At 36.2% G+C, this 18,870-nt stretch overlaps 1 protein-coding gene across 1 annotated transcript; it reads left to right on the forward strand.

The window, feature by feature from the left end:
• Nucleotides 1-10,624: 10,624 nt before the first annotated feature.
• Nucleotides 10,625-13,646, forward strand: LOC105212310 (neurochondrin homolog). The gene has a single exon (XM_011184203.3). The coding sequence runs from the start codon at nucleotides 10,976-10,978 to the stop codon at nucleotides 13,145-13,147; it is 2,172 nt and encodes a 723-aa protein (XP_011182505.1). The 5' UTR covers nucleotides 10,625-10,975; the 3' UTR covers nucleotides 13,148-13,646.
• Nucleotides 13,647-18,870: the final 5,224 nt, after the last annotated feature.

The following is an 18,870-nucleotide window of genomic DNA, read 5'->3' on the forward strand; positions in this document are numbered from 1 at the left end:
CCAACAAAGCATTTATGTTTTTACTGCTGTTAGCTGCATTCTGAAATTTCTGGCGCATTGCAACAAGCGTTTCCGACGAAGGAGCAGCCACACGCCCGCACATCACACAAACACATGCAAACGGCATTCTGGGACTATCCGCAATTCCGCATGTGGCTGCCATTCAGGACTGTTGCACTGCTTAATCCCTCACTCGTAATGCATGTAGTTGAGCTGGTTACTAAGAGTTGCATAGTTGCATGCTCGTTTCGGGTCATGTGACCGGCATTGCACTTATTGCCCTTGCGTACAAGTGCAACACTGTTGCCACTACATTTGCCCCATATTTGACTTATGCTCAACATTGTTCTTTCAGACTTTACTTAAGGAATTTATAAATGGAAGTGGTAAAGTGGTGACTAAATAAATTTATAATTTTTAATTATGTTTTATACTTGTGAGAATTTGACTACAAAATAATTATCGACTGGCTATAAAGTTATGGCGTCCTATTTATCATGGGAATGACAATGACTGCTATACGACTTTATTAAAAACTTCTCAAGGCCTAAGGTTCTCAAGTTACCAAACAAAACTTCTACAGTTTACGACAATCTTTAAAGTTATCTAACAATGGAGCTTTCATCGACTTATGAAGCTTTTGCTTAAAATGAAAAGCTTCTCATACCAAAGCAGCTTTCGTTCTTTCTCAGCTTAAAACAATCTTTAAAGTTATCTAACAATGGAACTTTCATAGACTTAGAAAACTTTCGCTTAAATTAAATATAACAAAAAGCTTCTGACTCAAAAGAAGTTTTCGTTCTTAATTATTGCAATTGAATACTATTTCAGAAGTAAAAAAAGTTCGCATAACCTCTTTTCCAAGCTGTGAAACATCATTTTAGACAGTAATATTGGCAGTATCGTTCACTTTTGTAGCTTTAAGTTCCTAGAGATCTACATCCACAAGTGAGTTCCACACTTCCACCTATTCATTTTCCACAATTCCACCTATGTTCTACATGTTGCACTCGGAAGAAATTTTTTAAACATATATTATGAATGAACCAGCATAAAAAAGTCTCTATTAAAAGCTCTGCATATTCATATTTTTTCACCGAGCCGAGCACCCACCACAAGCATTCGCATTCGAACCTAATATAACAAAGTAAACGTGTGCGTGTGAGTGCACTTTATGTTGCATTTTTCTTTATACACAAATTAATTTAATTAAGAAATGGAAAATGCCTTTAGCAAATTCTTCAATTAAACCAACTTCGCCGTGACCCACTTAACCAAAATGCCTTTACTGTGGGCGGCACCAAGATTGGTGTGTGTGATATGAAACCAACGTGAGTTTTCAAACACACACACACCCTTGCATACATACTACTCGCACATTTAAGACTTTTAAAAATATCTGATTTCATAGGAACACGCTAAACTTTTCATCTCGCTGCAAGATATGCGTGTGAGTCTGGGTATTTTGTGCGGAGTCGCGCGCACAAGTTCGCGACTTTAGTTTCACTTTTCACTCGCACGCTTGCCAAATGATGGATTGTATGCAGAACCGACGAAAGAATTTCAAGTCAATGATGAACTTTGACGGTGTGGTGCAGCAATTTTTTAAAAGCGTTTAACGGGTTAGAGGAAGCGTGGGACGAGACCTTGTACTGTGTATATTTAAAGGTTATGAATTTACTAAAAATAATAATAATAATATTACGGTATTCGTATTATGACTATTATTCCGGAGATCTTGGAATTATAAATGAAACATGGAGGATCTGAAAGCTTTACGGCTTCCAATGCTCGTCGAATTTTTGTGAGAAGCTTGCGAGAAAAAAACTCGACCAAGTTCGTACATATTCAAGTGGTTTCAGATTAACGAAACTGTAATCTAAATGGAACAATTGAAGGTAGTAATCCAAAAGAAAGTTGAAATCGGGTTTTCTTACTTTTTAACGTAAGCAAAATTTTTGGTAGCTATAGAACACAGTGGAACTGATCTAAATCGTCTGCCGGCACACAAGCCACGACTTCCTCTAGCACCAGATTCCTACATTTGAAATTGTCTTGTTGTAGCCAAGAAGCGCATCACCCTTCGTACTGCCGCGTCTGTTAGTATTGAAAGAACAGCAGAATGATTAACTTCCATCCCATTTCTCTCTATGGGCTCAAGAACAGCCGACGTTTTCGAACCAAATTCTGTTCAGCGATGAGGCCCATTTCTGGCTCAAAGAATATGTAAACAAGAAAAACTGCTGCATTTGGAACGAAGAGCTACCTGAAGAGATTCGAAAGCTACCAATTCATCAAGAAAAAGCAACGGTGTGGTTTGTGGACCGGTGGAGTCATCGGTTCATATTTCTTCAAACTGATGGTGAGAAGAATTTCGGCGATCCAGATCTGTTGGGATAGGTAAGTTTTAGATTAACTGTTATCGCGCCATGATAACCGACTATTTGATACCTGAAATTGAAGCCTGTGATGTCGCCGACATTTGGTTTCACCAAGACGGCGGGACTTCCCAAACAACATCGCAACAATCAATGGATTTATTGAGAGAACATTTCGGTGAGCAGAAAATTTCACGTTTTGGACCGGTCGATTGGCCACCAAGATCCTACGATATCATACCGTTAGATTTTTTCCTGGGGGGTTATCTAAAGTCTAAAGTCTATGCTGACAATACCGTTTCGATTCAGGCTTTGGAGCAAAACATCACGCGTGTCATTCGCCAGTTCTTTTTGAATTTTCTGCGTTAGTTGTGTATAGATTTCGCAAAACGTTTAGCTCTACGGCACGGTTGGCAATCGTAAATTAATTATACTCACCTTGACATTCAACTAAAGAAAACTCTTACTATATATTGCTATTTTGCATTAAATTAGCAGTTGAGAAGATGTGAACTCTCGACTAGACAAACACAAAAATCTCATGGCTTACTCCTCTTAATAAATAGTGAATATTAGGGGTGCCTAATTCCTCACCTAGCAATCATGAGCACTAGCTTTGAAAGTATTTTATGAGGCAGTAACTGGAGGTAGCAACGGAAGAGACGACTTTCACTACATTGAAAAATAGGAATTATTCTCGTACTTTGTCTCGAAGGATGGCAACTTATTAAAAAAATAAATATATATGTGATAGCATAAAGAAAGTTTATTTCTAAAAGCATAAAACGAGATTCTTGAGATTCACTAACCACAACCCTGTATTATCCCAATCAACAGAAATATATGGAACATAACACTGAAAATACTAAAAATATTTGTATATGCATTTTTATTAGATTAACCCACTCCTAATGGCCAGAGCAAATAAAACTCCTTTCGAGAGCCAATTGAAATTCCGGAAACTAACAAAAGAAACACATTTTTACATACGTAATAGCCCTTTTTATTTCTACGAAATTGTTTCACACATTTACACCCTTAATGTGCGCCTAAATGTATGCCTACGCTATACAGCTGCATACATGTGTATTGCCAGCGGATCACTTGTTGTTACAACAATACAACAAATGACTAGCAACAGCTGCTGCTACTACGAATAACCGCCATAAATCTCAATACCCTTACAGACATTTTAAATAAACGCTGCTGCTAAAAAGCGAATCTGAAAACTGACGACGTCTCTGCGCTGCTACGCCTAAAAGGCCGCTGCAATAAAATGGCAACATTTATTAACGTTTCCTGCTGTCATATTTGCTGCTGATTTCAATACATTCCCAAACACAAACCCATATACAGTTATAAACGTATCAACGGTATGACTTTACGTTGTTATTGTTGCCCAACAACTCACATATGGAGCATTTTTTAAATTTTTGAGCGCTGTGCCACACCGAAATAGTCGTAAAAGCGTGCAACACACACCCGCACGTCCACACACACGAGGTGAATATGCATGTTGTGTGTGGCTGTGTACGCCTCACCCTTTTCCAGCAATGACATAATTCGATTTTTGTATGCCGATAGTGTTGTGTTCTATGTATATTCCCTGCTTTTATACACGTATTGCTTGCCACATCTTGCTTTCTTTCGTTGCTTTCGTGAATGACTCAATTTCTATGCGTCACAACGACACCACACTCATCGGACAGTGTTACGTTCGACGCGCTTATTTGTACGACAAAATGCACACAATGGGCGATTGCGTAATAAAAGTGCCATTTCGCTTGTATGAGCTGTCAGCGATTTGATTATGGTATCCGTATGCGGCGACCGAAGAAGTACATACACACAGCGTCTTCGCCCTCTCCACTGCATGGACAATTGTAAAATACGTTTTGCCTTTAGCAAGCAAGACCTCCCCAGACCCGCCACTAACAAGTCTTACTTTCGCGCATTGCTTGCGTTCACCCAAAATACCGAGCGGAAAAAAATTGGATACTCCATATCCTATCTATAAAGACATTTCGGCATACTTTTGTGCGCTGAAAGGGTTTTATTGCCTACAATCAGGCGCATACAGCATACATTCCCGCTTACTAACAGCCAATCGCACACATGTACATATATCGCAAATATAACCTGCTCGTCCCGTCTTTTATCGTGGCATGAGTAAAGTTATTTATGGGTTTATAATTTTTTGAAAAATATGCATTTTCTTCTTCTTCGGCTACATTGTAAATTGAAGTCGACGTAATCACGGTTCGCCGCATGCTCATCGCATGTGTGACTGTGTATGCGTGGAAGAGAGTGGGAGAGTGAGAGTGCGGACGACGCAACACATACGCAGCAGCGAAATTTGATTGTTTTACATGTCATTTACGAAACATTAAATTTTCCTAATCCCATTTTTTGGTAGCACATACCCACACACAAAAGTGGCCATAAAACAGATTCTGCTTTGCTGCACCTTCTTCAAAATGACGCCCAAACGAAGTAAGCATTCATAGTTTTATTGTGCAATAATAAAAAAGTTTCGCAAAGTTTTGGCATTTAACTTATTTCAGCACGCAATAGTAAAAAACTTTAAAAACATTAATGATTTATGATGTATTACATCAGCATTATTTACAAAGTTGCCTTGATGAGCGCACACACTAGCCTGTGCGAACTCGTGTTGCTTTAATTCATGTTTGTACAATAAATTGTTTCCAAAACATTTCACTCACAATCGCTTGAATCATCAGTAGAGAGAGAAGAAGAAGAAGAAAAGTGTTTTATAGGCGATCTAAGCTTCAAATGAGTTATTGAGAGCTATGAAATACTTGAATGCTGGAATTTATTGCGTTGTGCTGCAACAGTGCCATATAATTTGGAAACTTTGAGATAAACATTCAAAAATGTATACAATTAGAAAAAAATTGATTTGAAGGTGGATCCATTCCGAGGTTCCTTACCTTTTTAAAGCAGAAACCAAGAAACTTCAAATATAATGGGGAATGTTAATTATCATGCGAAAGAACATTTCTTGACATTTATTTTTTTAAAGACTACCTCTTTCAAATGTTAGCCTCGGCTACGTTTCAGTTGGTCCATCCGTTGAGTCCAATTTTCGATGACTCGTTCGAGCATTTCGACTGGTAACAAGCGAATGGCGGGATTGGCCGCATAAACTATAGCCCACAGGAAAAAGTCTAACGGTGTGATAATACACGATCTTGGTGTCCAATCGGCCGGCCCAAAACGTGAAATTATCTGCTCACCGAAGTGTTCTCTTAATAAATTCATTAATTGATGCGAACTGTGGAAAGTGGCGCCGTCTTGTTGAAACTAAATGTCGCCGAGATCATGAACTTCAATTTCAGGAATCAAATAGTCGGTTATCATGGAGCGATAACGGTTAATGTAAAACTTACATATCCGAACAGGTCTGGATCGCCGAAATAACAGCGCTTGGTCGGATCCGGTATCGCAGAACCGGCTGTTCTGGGGGAAACCCGCAGAACTACTGTTGGGGCGCGATAACGATCGGCATCAGTTTTAAAGAAATTTGGACCGATGATTCCACCGGCTCCCAAACCAGACCTTTGCTTTTTCTGTATGAAATGGCAGCTCTTGAATCTCTTCAAATTGCTCGTCGTCCCAAATGCGACATTTTTTCTTGTTGATATACCCATTAAGCCAGAAATGGTTGATCATAAGTTGAGCGAAACGCGCGAAACACATTCTTTACAGAACGTGAATTTTCATAATAAATTTGAGCAATTTGTAAACAATGCCGAACAAAAATAATATGACAGCTTGACACGACTCACGCATAGGGATGTAAACGATGTATCGATGTTTTTGAAACATCGATGTTTTCGTCAATAAGCATCGATGTTAGCCATCGATGTCTCGAATCTAAAAACATCGATGCATCGATGTCACTTTCAACGATGTTTTATGTCGATGTTGTATATAAAAATTTTACTTCACACCTTCACACTTTTTCGCGTATTAACCCGATACCCTCTATTTGGATACGCTTTATTACATTGGAATTAGACTTTTGTAAAATACGGAGAATTCGTTAAGGGAATGTGCGCTTGGACCTGCGGTTACTTTTATGATTTATTTATACAATTTACATAATTCTGGCGTAGGCTACTGCGTTTGATCAGAGATTCAAATTACTTAATTTTAAAGATGATGGGGCTAAAGGCTAATCACGCTGATACAACGGAATCTTCGGATGAGTGTGAAACAGAATACTCGTTTGATGTTTGGAACCAGAATAAACATTTGGTCCACAAAAAGGTGAAATGTATGCTGTCAAATTTATCTACAATTACAGGGACGGAAGGTTGAGGAGAAAGTGTATCTCGGCTGTTACCCTTACCAATCAGAAGCCAATAGAGTTTGGGTTGACATGAATACTGTGTTTCCGGAGTTGTATAAATAGGCTTATTAATATTTACACATTGTAGCCTCTTCTGTGCCGAGTAAACGAGTGTTTTCTAAACCCAGGGCAACTATCACGCAGATGTAAAATCGAAAAGAAATGACAGTGAAAAAATTTTCCATATCGTAGTTTTGAAATTCTGTTATTTATTGAGAAAAAACTTTAACAAACTTAAACATATAATGCTAAGTGAAATAAAATGTATCAACTTAAGGCGTACTACTTTCAATTATTTATGCTTCTGCTTCTGTATCCCTTAGCTTTTCACACTAAATTTAAAATAAGTTAAAAAAGTTCAAAAATACATCGATGCTTCGATGTTTTAATGGCCGATGTTTTTGATTTCGATGGGTTTTGAAGAAACATCGATACATCGAACCATCGATGTTTCATTTTACGATGTTTGCATCCCTACTCACGCATGATCTGTCAAAACTATTAAAAAAAGTATCTCTACTTCGATCACCCTTTATAAAATGTTTGTTCGGACCACACGTTCATCTAACCTTACTTAGATCTAACGAATCTTTGGAATCATTGACAAAGAACTTATGTTTGTACAAAGTATACAGTCTCTCACATGATACCAGCATTATCAAGTCTTATTAGACCGCAGATCGGTCGGAAATCGGACCTTTTTGATAGATATTCCTAACAAAAAGAGATACCTGAAACAATTTTGAAGAATAAAGCCGAAAGTTATCAAAACTATCTGTCGATCACATTATCGTGTTAACGTAACAGAAGCACGGGCAAGTGATCCCCGATGAGCAACATTCACTGGCATCAATAATATCTTGCACATTGTCTAGTAACGAAAGTAAAGTTGATTTTGTTATTTAAACGTCATTAAAAAGCTATATAGAGCAAACCGTGAACGATTCCTAATTATTTCTCTGTCAAAGAAAATGAAACTGCTCTCGTACTAAACTCATTGAAGTATATACATTTTTTTACACTAAGTTCATACATAAAGCACTATAAATAGTAAATTTTGTTATACATAACTAAAAAACTTTTGTTTACATGTTAAAAAATAGGTCTGTATTAAAGAATAATATTGCTCACGTTTATCACATATTGTGGCTGCTATGCAAGTGTTCAGTTAGCGTGGTATTTGCTCCAAAATATTCTATTGCAGCGAGGCAAATGACTTCAAGCAATACAGCATCACAATTTAAAAATAACCTCAAATACAAATGTATGCACTTATATACATATATATCAGTTGAAGACAATGTAGTACATGAGCATGCACCCAGCAAGAAAGTTGATTTAGAAGCCCCCAGCAAATTATGAATAGCTAAAGTGTTCAATAGTTAGAAAATACTTGAATTTTATTTTTACAAAAACAATTTTTAGTACTCAATATTAATCTTTGAGAAATCACAGTACGAAGGGGCATATTCGGATGAAATTTGTTTTGGGAAATTGTACGTGACCCCCGCCCCTCAATAGGTTTTGGAAGCTTCAATAGCAACATATTTATATCAATCAAATTTCGTCGAGACATTTTCCTTATCATCTCAGCATACACTATGGAAATGGGAAAATAAAATAACCCCCATACAAAGGCCATATTGAAAACTACTTAATGTACTTTAATGAAAAAAGTCAGAAGCACACAATTTTGTTTCAGCGATGTGGTCGAATTAGTATAAAAAATGGACTTTTGAGTTTTGGATTCTAAACATTTTTTTTTTTTTGGTAAGCCAATGGTATAGGCTGAAAATAGGCAAAATCGGTTTACAACCACGCCTACTCTCTTTATACCACAATTTTGAAGTCCATCTGATTTGTATACTTTACAATATACAAATATGCAGTGGAACTTCCATAACTCGAAAATTTCTATAAGTCGAACTTTTAAATTGGCAATAGCGTTTAGAAATCCAATTTCATACAAATTTCCTTCCATAACTTGAACCTCTATAACTCGAAGTTCTTCATAACTCGAACTCTTGAATTGGCAGTAGAACCCCAATTAGATACAAATTTTCTTCCATAAATCGAACTTTTAGACCAAGACATAATACAAAATTAACAAGTAAGGAAAGGCTAAGTTCGGGTGCAACCGAACATTTTATACTCTCGCAATTTATTTAGAGATTTACCTATATTTTCGGAGAAAAATTACCCTTAGGCACCGAGTTCTTCATGTTCGATATCAGGGGCCTTGAAAAGTCATGGTCCGATTTTGACAATTTTTCCACAAGTGATGTCACTGCTCATATACAGTATTTGTGTAAAGTTTTATTTCGCTATATATACCTTATAAAGTGAAAGAATCAGAAAGATTCAAAATTGAGTTATATGGGAAGTAGGCGTAGTTGGGAACCGATTTCGCCCATATTCCACCAGTGTCATCAGGGTGTCAAGAACGTGTTATATACCGAATTTCATTGAAATCGGTAGAGTAGTTCTTGAGATATGGTTTTTGACCCATAAGTGGGCGACGCCATTTTCCATTTTGTAAAAAAAATCTCTGTGCAGCTTCCTTCTACCCTTTCTTATGTAATAATTTGTAAACATCTCCTTTGAGCGGACATTTTTTCATGCACCAAGTTAAATTGTTAGAACAAATTACCCTCTTTTAGGCAGACAACCTTTTTTGGGCGGACAAAAATCACTCGACCGTGAGTATCCGCCCAAGAGTGGTTTCGCTGTAACAGAACCCAAATTCTGGTGTGGCATAGCCCGTATAAAAATTGCCGAAATTGGACTAAAACTTTTAAAGGCCCCAGCTACCGAACTTGAGAACTTCAGTGCTTGTAGCTAATTTTTTTACATAAACTATCGGTACATCTCTCAAATATTGTAAAGAAATTCAAAGGAGATGTGCCTAACATGGGTAAAATCGGGTAATTACTTCTACTAGCCCCCATATACCTCATATACGGTAGACATTATACCGTATACTATATTAATATGTGAGATATGAGTTAATTGAAAACAATAGAAAAATAATGAATGAGCTTAAAAGCCCATTTCAGAAATAAATTTCACAAAAATTTTCCTTAGATTGAAATCTGCAATTATTTACGTGAAATTGATACTAGAAAAAGTTCACGCAAATGCAATGATTTTTTATAAAAAAACTACATGCGTGTCAATTACAAATCCTTACAAAACGTACATACTTACAAGTTACAATGTACATATGTATAATACATACAAATATAAAAATATAAAGCCATGCATTTCTTCAAATATTTACTTTGTGTTAAATAGGAGGCAGAAAATTAAAAGAATTCCAAAATGTAAATAGAAAAACAACAAGAAGAAGCAAAAGAAACAAACAAAATACAATACTAATTATAAACATCGACTCATGCGGGGAGAGAGAACCGATGCTTTTCAGAGACACAAAGCCATTTATACCGGCCGATATACCGTTATGCTCTCCCAGCGCTTGCCGGGCGATGCTGACATAGCTTTGTTTCCACACACGGCGGCAATTTCTTCCCGATTTATTTAGAATATGCATTTGAATTCGTATTTCAAATTTAATTTTTGTTTTCCACTTGCGCTAGCTGGTGTTATACATACACACATACATATATATCTATATATACTCGTATATAGAGGTGTTGAAATGAATTTTGTTAAAAATAAAAATTTGTTGGTATACGAGTACACACAGTAGGCGCAGCAAGTGGCGAAATGCAACAACAAGCTGTAAATAAGAACGTCAAAGCCGCCATGGAAGGAAGTGTCGGCGCAGCAGCTGCGATCAGCCGATACAAATGTTTACACGACGGCAACAGCCGACTGGTCTTATGGAGGTGGAACACGTCGCTAACGGGTGAGCCGAAGATCGTTTTGGCCGCATGCAATGCAGGCGAACTACAGTCGTTGCCAGCTATGAACGAATCAGTCGGTGAGAGTGCGTCGGCCCGAACGGTACAAAATCAAAAATCGAGATATTTCGCAACGGGAAAAAGTGTGTAAAAGTGAATATTGACGCTATAAATATATGCATGTATATATAGAACGCAACGCCTATATATACATAACATTTTCTTAAACGGCAAGCTAAAGCTTATGCGGAATAGAAGGGGTTACGCCTAGCAACCAACGCCTATAAAACGACAGCAAGAACTCGGAATAAATTTGGTAGTGCTCGAAAAGAAGTTAGTTTATTAGCGCAAACAAAATGGCTGACGTACCGGAAGCTATAAAGAAGTGTGCCGCCATGTTGAAGGGCACCAAAAGTGAGACGGAAAAGTTTGCCGCACTCTTCATGGTAACGAAGCTGGTAAAGGGTAAGGACTGCACAACAGCTGCTAAAAAATTACTATTCGAAGCGATCGGTTTCGGTTTTCTCAAGAAACTGCTTAATGGTAAAAATCTACCCGATGATTGTCCACCACTTGTCTACAAGAGTGTGGCGCTCTCAATACTTACCTGTTTCTGCCAGGAAGAGGAGTTGGCCACGCACAAGGATATGATCGAAGCCATACCCACCTTGTTGGAGATCGTCGAGACTGCAGACGATGACGATTACGAGGACAATTTGATTGTCGTCAGCGAATCGTACAGTTGCCTAAAAAGCATTGCCACCTATGAACCAGGTCAACAGGCGCTGCTTAGCATTGGTGCCATACCGAAGATGTCGCAAATCTATTCTGCACAAAGTTTCCAAACTGATGAGGCTTTGCAGTTGATCGTTTTGTTGGTCAACAAATTCGGCACAGCGTCCTGGTCTGACGATCCGAAACCTTTCCATGCGCTCGTGCAGCGTATAGCATTGGATATGGAGACAGAGAATAGCGAACGCAAATACGAGCTGTGCAACATACTCTCATCCATACTGAAAACTTGTCGTCGTGATGTGATCGTTAACTCGCTGGAGGGCGAAATTTGGCCCGAGAGCATTTTTAAGGCTATTGGCGATATTTTGAAAGCGAAAATTGGTCCCAAACAACGCGAGCCCGCTTTACATCTGATTGCGACCACCTTGCAGGTGCTGGGCATTCAATGGGCATTTATGGATGATCAAAAGACACTCTTCCTTTCGATACTCCAATTGGCTGCTATTGAAGTACGCATGCAAATGGACGAGAAAAAGCTCGAGACCACATTCAAACGCTCCGATCTCATTACTTGCTGTTTCGTCATACTTGAACTGTGCATCGAACATATGGCTAACGACCAGATAGACTTAGAGCCCAAAGAAAAGCAAACCACGTACACAGCGTTGAAGGGCGCCTTCAATCAGGTATTAGCTGTATTGACACGCGTCTCACAAGACAAAATCAAAGATAACGGCAATCCACGCGACAAAGCTTTCATCTGCGCCATTGTACGCATACTCTCCGCTTGGCTGGCACAAGAAACGACCGCCATGCGTCCGGCCATCTACAAAATACTACCCTTCATGTTCAAGGTAGGCAACGAGTCATTCCACGACCTTAAGGCTTGGCGTACTGGCTCGCGCGAGGGTGAGCAACCCGTTGATGTGCTGCGCGTCATGCTGCCAGCGCTGTGTCATTTGGCTTTGGAAGATGATGCACGTAAAATTTTGTTCACCACCAAACAAGATGAAATATTGCTCGAACAAATCGAATTCTACTTTACCATTGCGCATTACAAGCGTCCACCAATACCACGCGCCGAGCGTCTCAAACGCATGAACGAACCCGATCCGGTGCCAACACCCAAACAGCTGGAGGAAATGAAGGATGCACGCGCTGCAATCGTCTCACTGTGCAACATCTTGATGAACTTGACTGTGCTGGAGCCAAAATTGGCCGAAGACTCACCGCTCTTCGCAAACGTACTCAAGTTTGTGGTGGAAAATCTGCCCGAACTCAAAGACATACCCGATAATCTGGTTATGCACGGACATCTGGCCGTACTCGGCTTACTGCTGCTCAAGCAACAATCGAAACGCGTCAAACAAAACGATTTCTCCTTCTGTCGCTATATACAGGCTACCATACGCTTCCTTTGGGATGCCTACAATATCGATGAGTCCAACGATCCCACCGCCCTGGTCGTATCCATTGCGTACAAAGAACATTGGATGGAGATTTCAGAATTATGGTTCCTTGGTATGCAAACTATAAGCGGTGTCTTGGCTTTGGTACCTTGGCTGTCAGAGTTCGCCATCGAATCCGGTTGGGCTGAGGGCATCGTGCAGACATTGAAGAAGGTCAAAATCGGCACATTGCCACCCAATGTCAAGTCCGCCTATGAGGACTTCCTATCGCAATTGGTCGAGGTAAACTCATCCGTGGTGGCGGTGCTGAAGAAGGCCGACGCATTGCGTGTCTGTCGCAATCACCGCATGATGGACTTGGGCAAGAAACTTTTCGGCGATTAGATAAAGTTGCAACAACAATGACAGTTGGCCGCATCCACTGCAGCAGTCAGACAAAAACTTTATTTTAACTTAATTAAAAGAGAAAAGCGAAAGGAGAAGCCCGAAGATTTAGGTACATGTAGTACGCTGCAAAGGAGAGAATTTAGTGGTCTAAGTGAAAGGGAGAACTTAAGATAACAAAAGTTTTTGCGTAATGTTTTTTTGCATATTTAGTATAAGAAGAGTAAGAAAAAACGAAAATCTCACTTTTTGATGATGAGTTTTCGAACAAGTTGAAATCTTTTTGTGTATTTTTTGAATTTTGCATTGCACGCACTGAATTTTCTATTCACTCGTTTTTATACATGCATAATTTAAACAAAATTACGATTTTGTACGAAGTAGAATATAATAAGAAATCGAAGAAAACCAGATAAGATACAAATCAAGAAAAAAAAAAACAAAAAAGAATAAAACATTAATAAATTAATGATCAGGCAGCTGTTTTTCTTTAATTATATTTTCTTTCTTTTTTTGTTGTTATTTTTGGATTTTCATTTAGTTAAAATGTGTGCTGGTAGTATATATATATGTATGTAAGTATGTATGTGCGCGGTTTGCATGTTCACGCTGGACCCACGCTCGTTTACGCCTCTATCGTGTGCTATATATGCATTAGTACATATAGTCTTCTATATACAAGTATATAAATACTATTGAACACGTCTTCTTTGCTTGACTCCCACTCGCCATTTGCCGCGCTTCGCCGGATGTGACAGAAATCTACAGCTGCTTGCATTAAACTGATTACACTGTCAGCTAATACAAATAGAAATACATGCTCGAGGTATTTATTTGTGGAATATTTGTAGATATATTTTACGGGAATATTTTTGTTGTGTGACACATTTTTTTGCTGATTCGGTAATGTTTTGTTTTTAGTTTCGTTTGCAAAGAAATAATAACACGTCATTAGTTAATGTTCTTAATGGATTATATTGTTTATCTTTGTCAAGCATATTCATAAAAACTTAGCTAGTTTCGAATGTTTTTTGAAGCTCTATTGTCTAAAAAAAATAGAAACATATTGTTTAAACACATAGGAACTTATTTCGACTGAGATTATTTCGTAATTATACCACATATCATCTATTGAGTTTAAGTCCTAAATGATTTCTCTCGAGATCGCGCGAAAAGTCTTAATAATCAAACAGTTGTTGTTGTTAAATGTATCTTCGTCTGAGGTTAAGGATTTTGAAAATATTTTAAGTATCACATATGTTGAAGAAATATTCTAGCACTTCTGTTGTGATCTATTGCTAATTCTTCGACGACAAACACGGTAGATAACACTATCGATGTATTTTCTGATGCTAACCGGAACAACTTTCTTTTAGCTTCCCAGATATTACTCTCTGAAGATACTATTTGTATTGACGGCTACCATTTCTTGGACAAAATTACCCTAGAGCAACTTCCCTTCAGTTCATTCATTGTTTTGTCAAAAAGGACGCTATAAAAGTATACCGATCTCTTCAATAAGGTTTACCATTTCATCGTCGAAAGATATACGATCTAACAATGAATCAAAATTATTAAAATTTACTACTGGAATTCGAAGTCAGTGGCCAACTTTAAGAGCGCTACGACCTAGGTAGCTATGAGGCTCATTCCTGGCTGAATGGCTTCGTCAACAAGCAAAATATGTGCTATTGGTCAGCCAGCAATCAATACTCCTTCCATGATAATCAAGACCGGCACGTGTTATTGGTCAGCCAGCAACCAATACTCCTTCCGTGATGATCAAGATCGGCACGTTACTGTGAATGGGGAACGCTACCGCTCAATGATAACCGAATATGTTTGGCCCAAATTGGATGATATGGACTTGGACAATATGTGGTTCCAACAGGACGGCGCCACAAGCCACAATCGATCTATTGGAAACCTAGTTTGGGTAACGTGTTATCTCACGAAATGGACCAGTCAATTGTGATTTGACGCTGTTGACTAATTCCTGTAGGGACGACGATTGATGAACTTCGTACGAATATCGAACGTGAAATTGCAACAGTATCGGTTGATTTATGCTTGAATACCGTCGAAAATTCGGTTCATGCAAAAGAAATCGAAATCGAAAAACAGTAATAAAGAATTTCATTGATATCACAAGCCGTTCTTGTTTTATTAAAAAATGACTGAATATCCCTTTAATATCGACATATCATCTGATCTTAACAAACTTTTTTTTCTTGTTTGCTTTTACTCTCTGAAGGCATTATTTGTGATGACGAAGCTTTTCAATTTCTGGACAAATTACTATAAAACAACTTCTATCATCTTTCATAGTTTTGTCCTATATAGAGAAAATCAGATCGAGGTAACTTTTGACATTATAGAAACTATACTAAATAATTTTTGTTGAGTGTACTAAATATTCCGAATATTTATAATGAGATATTCTAAGTCAAATAACGTTTTAAAAAATTCTGGAATCATTGATGTTTTATAGACATCATCTGATATTGATGAAACAGCCAACAGTAAACAAAACAACTTTGACTTAATTGTTCTAGCACTCCATTGTTTACCTCTTTAATATTGATGTAGTGAATTGCAATACCATTTTGGCAGATATTTTTAATATGAGAAAATTAAGAAAAAAAAGTTAATACATCCGGTTTTAAGTTTAAAAAAATAAATCTGTTGTGTCAATTGAAGCTTTTTTATAAAATATTGTATTGAAAAGGAAAAATATGTCAGTGCAGAAAAAAAATCACAAATTTAATTTAACGCATTATTTATTTGTTGCATTTTATTAATTAATTTATGGCATGTTAATAAACTCATTAATTGTTTAGGTCACGAAACGTCAAAACCAAGCACATATACGATATTTTATATTTATTTGAGAGAATATTATTAAATGCACATTCGTTTCATGATAATTTTATGAAAATATGCACTCAAAAACGATGTCATTTTCTGCCAAGACAATAGTAGGCGTATAAATATGCTTTGACATCTAGCAAGAACAGACATATTCGTTGGTTTTTTGTTTTATATATTAAATTTTCAAGGATGTGTGACAAAATGGCAAAATATTGTCATTGAACTTGAATGACATGCATAAATACATATATAATATATATACATAAATATTAAATAGCCTTCTTCGCATGGTCACTCAACATTTTTGTTTATTAAAAAATATATTTGCATTCATACAATATTTCAATTTCAAATTCAAACATTTTAATTGCAATTTACTAAACATTTTTGCTCTTAATGCAATATTAATTTAAAATTACATTAATTCCTATAATAATACTATGCCAACACCAGGTGCATATTACATTTTCGCAAAAATTAAGTTGAAAATTAAATTTTACCAACTTTACTTTTTTAGTTCCAAAAAGTTGCTACCAAACTTTCCATTGGCAAATAATTGTAATTTCCCTTTAATAATGAATACTACTCATCACACTCAAACAAATACAATAGAAAGTTTTTGGAACTAGTGAAACCAAAACACTAATCAGGTTTTCACTTTTCCATCATATGCTTTGCATGTTGTCATTTTAAAATTTGAAACTGTATACCTACATACGTGCGTGTATTTGTAATTAAATTGCGTACATATGTACTACGTGCAAAAATTGTAATATTATGTAGAGTTACCAACTCAGCTAAATGTAATGTAAATTAAATTTGAATGATATTTAAAATTTGATTTCATCAAATGCATTAATTATTTACATTATTTACATTATTTATTGAATTGTATAAATATTAATTAATTTATTATTTCATGGCAACTCTGAGAACAAGGTATTTTAGAGTTAGAGCTAAAAAGGAAAATGCAAAAGCTTGACATTTCCAGAAGATTGACATATTCGCTGACCGTTTATGGATTTATAAGCACCACTTGCTTCTTCACCGAAAAGCTGCTTTCTAAATGGGGAGGAAATCAACTAATTTTGAGTTCTCTGAAATTCTCATTTCGACCTATCGGTCGAGGTGATCTTCTCTGAATTCTTGATTTGTTTGAAAAACATGTATTAGCCTTATTAGTAAATACATTTTCTTCTATAACATTTAACCAAGCAAACCGTTTATTATGATGTTTTATGTCTTTAGCTGAGCTTTACTTCAATTTTTCGAATATTAAATTTTTTTTCTCTGAAATCTTGATTTGAAAAAATAGAATTCTATAACATGAAATTAAGTTAAAACTTTTTATTAAGAAGCTTTAAGCTTTTAGCTGAGCTTTATTTCAATTTTTCGAATATTACATTTTTCTCTTTGAAATATATTAGTCTTTTTAATAAGTATATTATATCTCTTATAACATATAATCAAGTTAAAACTTTTTATTAAGAAGCTTTAAGCTTTTAGCTGAGCTTTATTTCAATTTTTCGAATATTAAAGTTTTTTTCTCTGAAATCTTGATTTGAAAAAATAGAATTCTATAACATGAAATTAAGTTAAAACTATTCTTAATAGCTCTAAGTTTTGAGCTTGTTTTATTTAAATTTTTCGAAAATTAAAATTTTTTCTTCGAAATATATTTATCTTATTAATAAGTATATTTTCTCCTACATATAAACTAATCAAGGTAAAACCTTTCATAAAGAAGCTTTAATCTTTTAGCTGAGCTTTACTTCAATTTTTCGAATATTAAAGTTTTTTTCTCCGAAATCTTGATTTAAAATAAAAATATTTTAATTTTTTTAATAAGTCATTTTTTCCTATAATATATGTATGTATGTGTATTAAAGATAAAAATTTTTATTAAGAATCTGAAAACTTTTAGTTAATCTTTTTGGATTTTTCGAATATTACAATTTTTTTCTCTGAAATCTTTATCTGGAAAATGTGTGTATTAGTTTTATTAATAATTATATTTTCTCCTATAACATATAAGCAAGTTAAAAACTTGAATAAGAAGCTTTAAGCTTTCAGCTGAGCTGTTTTTTGATTTTTCGAATATTACATATTTTTCAAAGAACTTTGAGAAGCTATTCTTAGTAAATAGTTTTAGATTTCTTAAACAGTTTTATCCTGGATTCCTTTAATGTTGCTATGTAAAATCCATTGATAAATGGCAGTTGAAGTCGATATTTTGTTAAAAAAAAATGTAAACTTGTTGGCAACCCTTTATGCATACATATTTACATATGTTGATTATATAAAAATAAGGCTTATACCAATAGATACATATACATACATATAAGAGCCCACATAGGTAAATGCGGCGAAACCAGTGTAGTTCGCCATTATTTCATGGCCTAAATTTCGTGCTGCGGATGCAACAAAAGGATATCCTGTAGCTATGCGACTCGCCGCATTTTATGTTACACCACCACCTGATTGGATTAGTTACAGAAAAAATTTGGAAGCAGACAAAAAGCACACATGCTCACACACACACACACACACACACGAATACATGGTGCATATAACATTTCAGCGCCACTCTGGTCTTTCACCACTTTAATTGCTTTGGTGATTTTGCTCCACTCTTCTATGAAATGTTTTAATGAATTTGAGTCACCAAAATCATATTATTTTATCAATGCTTTGTGTTTGTTATTGTCCCTTACACTCGTGTTGGCAATATTTACGAAATATATCTGAGCGCATAAAATTACACTGATACTCGCTATTTATTGGTGTTTACATGGAAATGTACACAAAACATTGCCAAAAGCGTATATGCTACACATACTTTTTTGTTGTTA

This window comes from Zeugodacus cucurbitae, chromosome 2 (genome assembly GCF_028554725.1).
Source record: "Zeugodacus cucurbitae isolate PBARC_wt_2022May chromosome 2, idZeuCucr1.2, whole genome shotgun sequence".
In the NCBI taxonomy this organism is placed as follows: Eukaryota; Metazoa; Arthropoda; class Insecta; order Diptera; family Tephritidae; genus Zeugodacus; species Zeugodacus cucurbitae.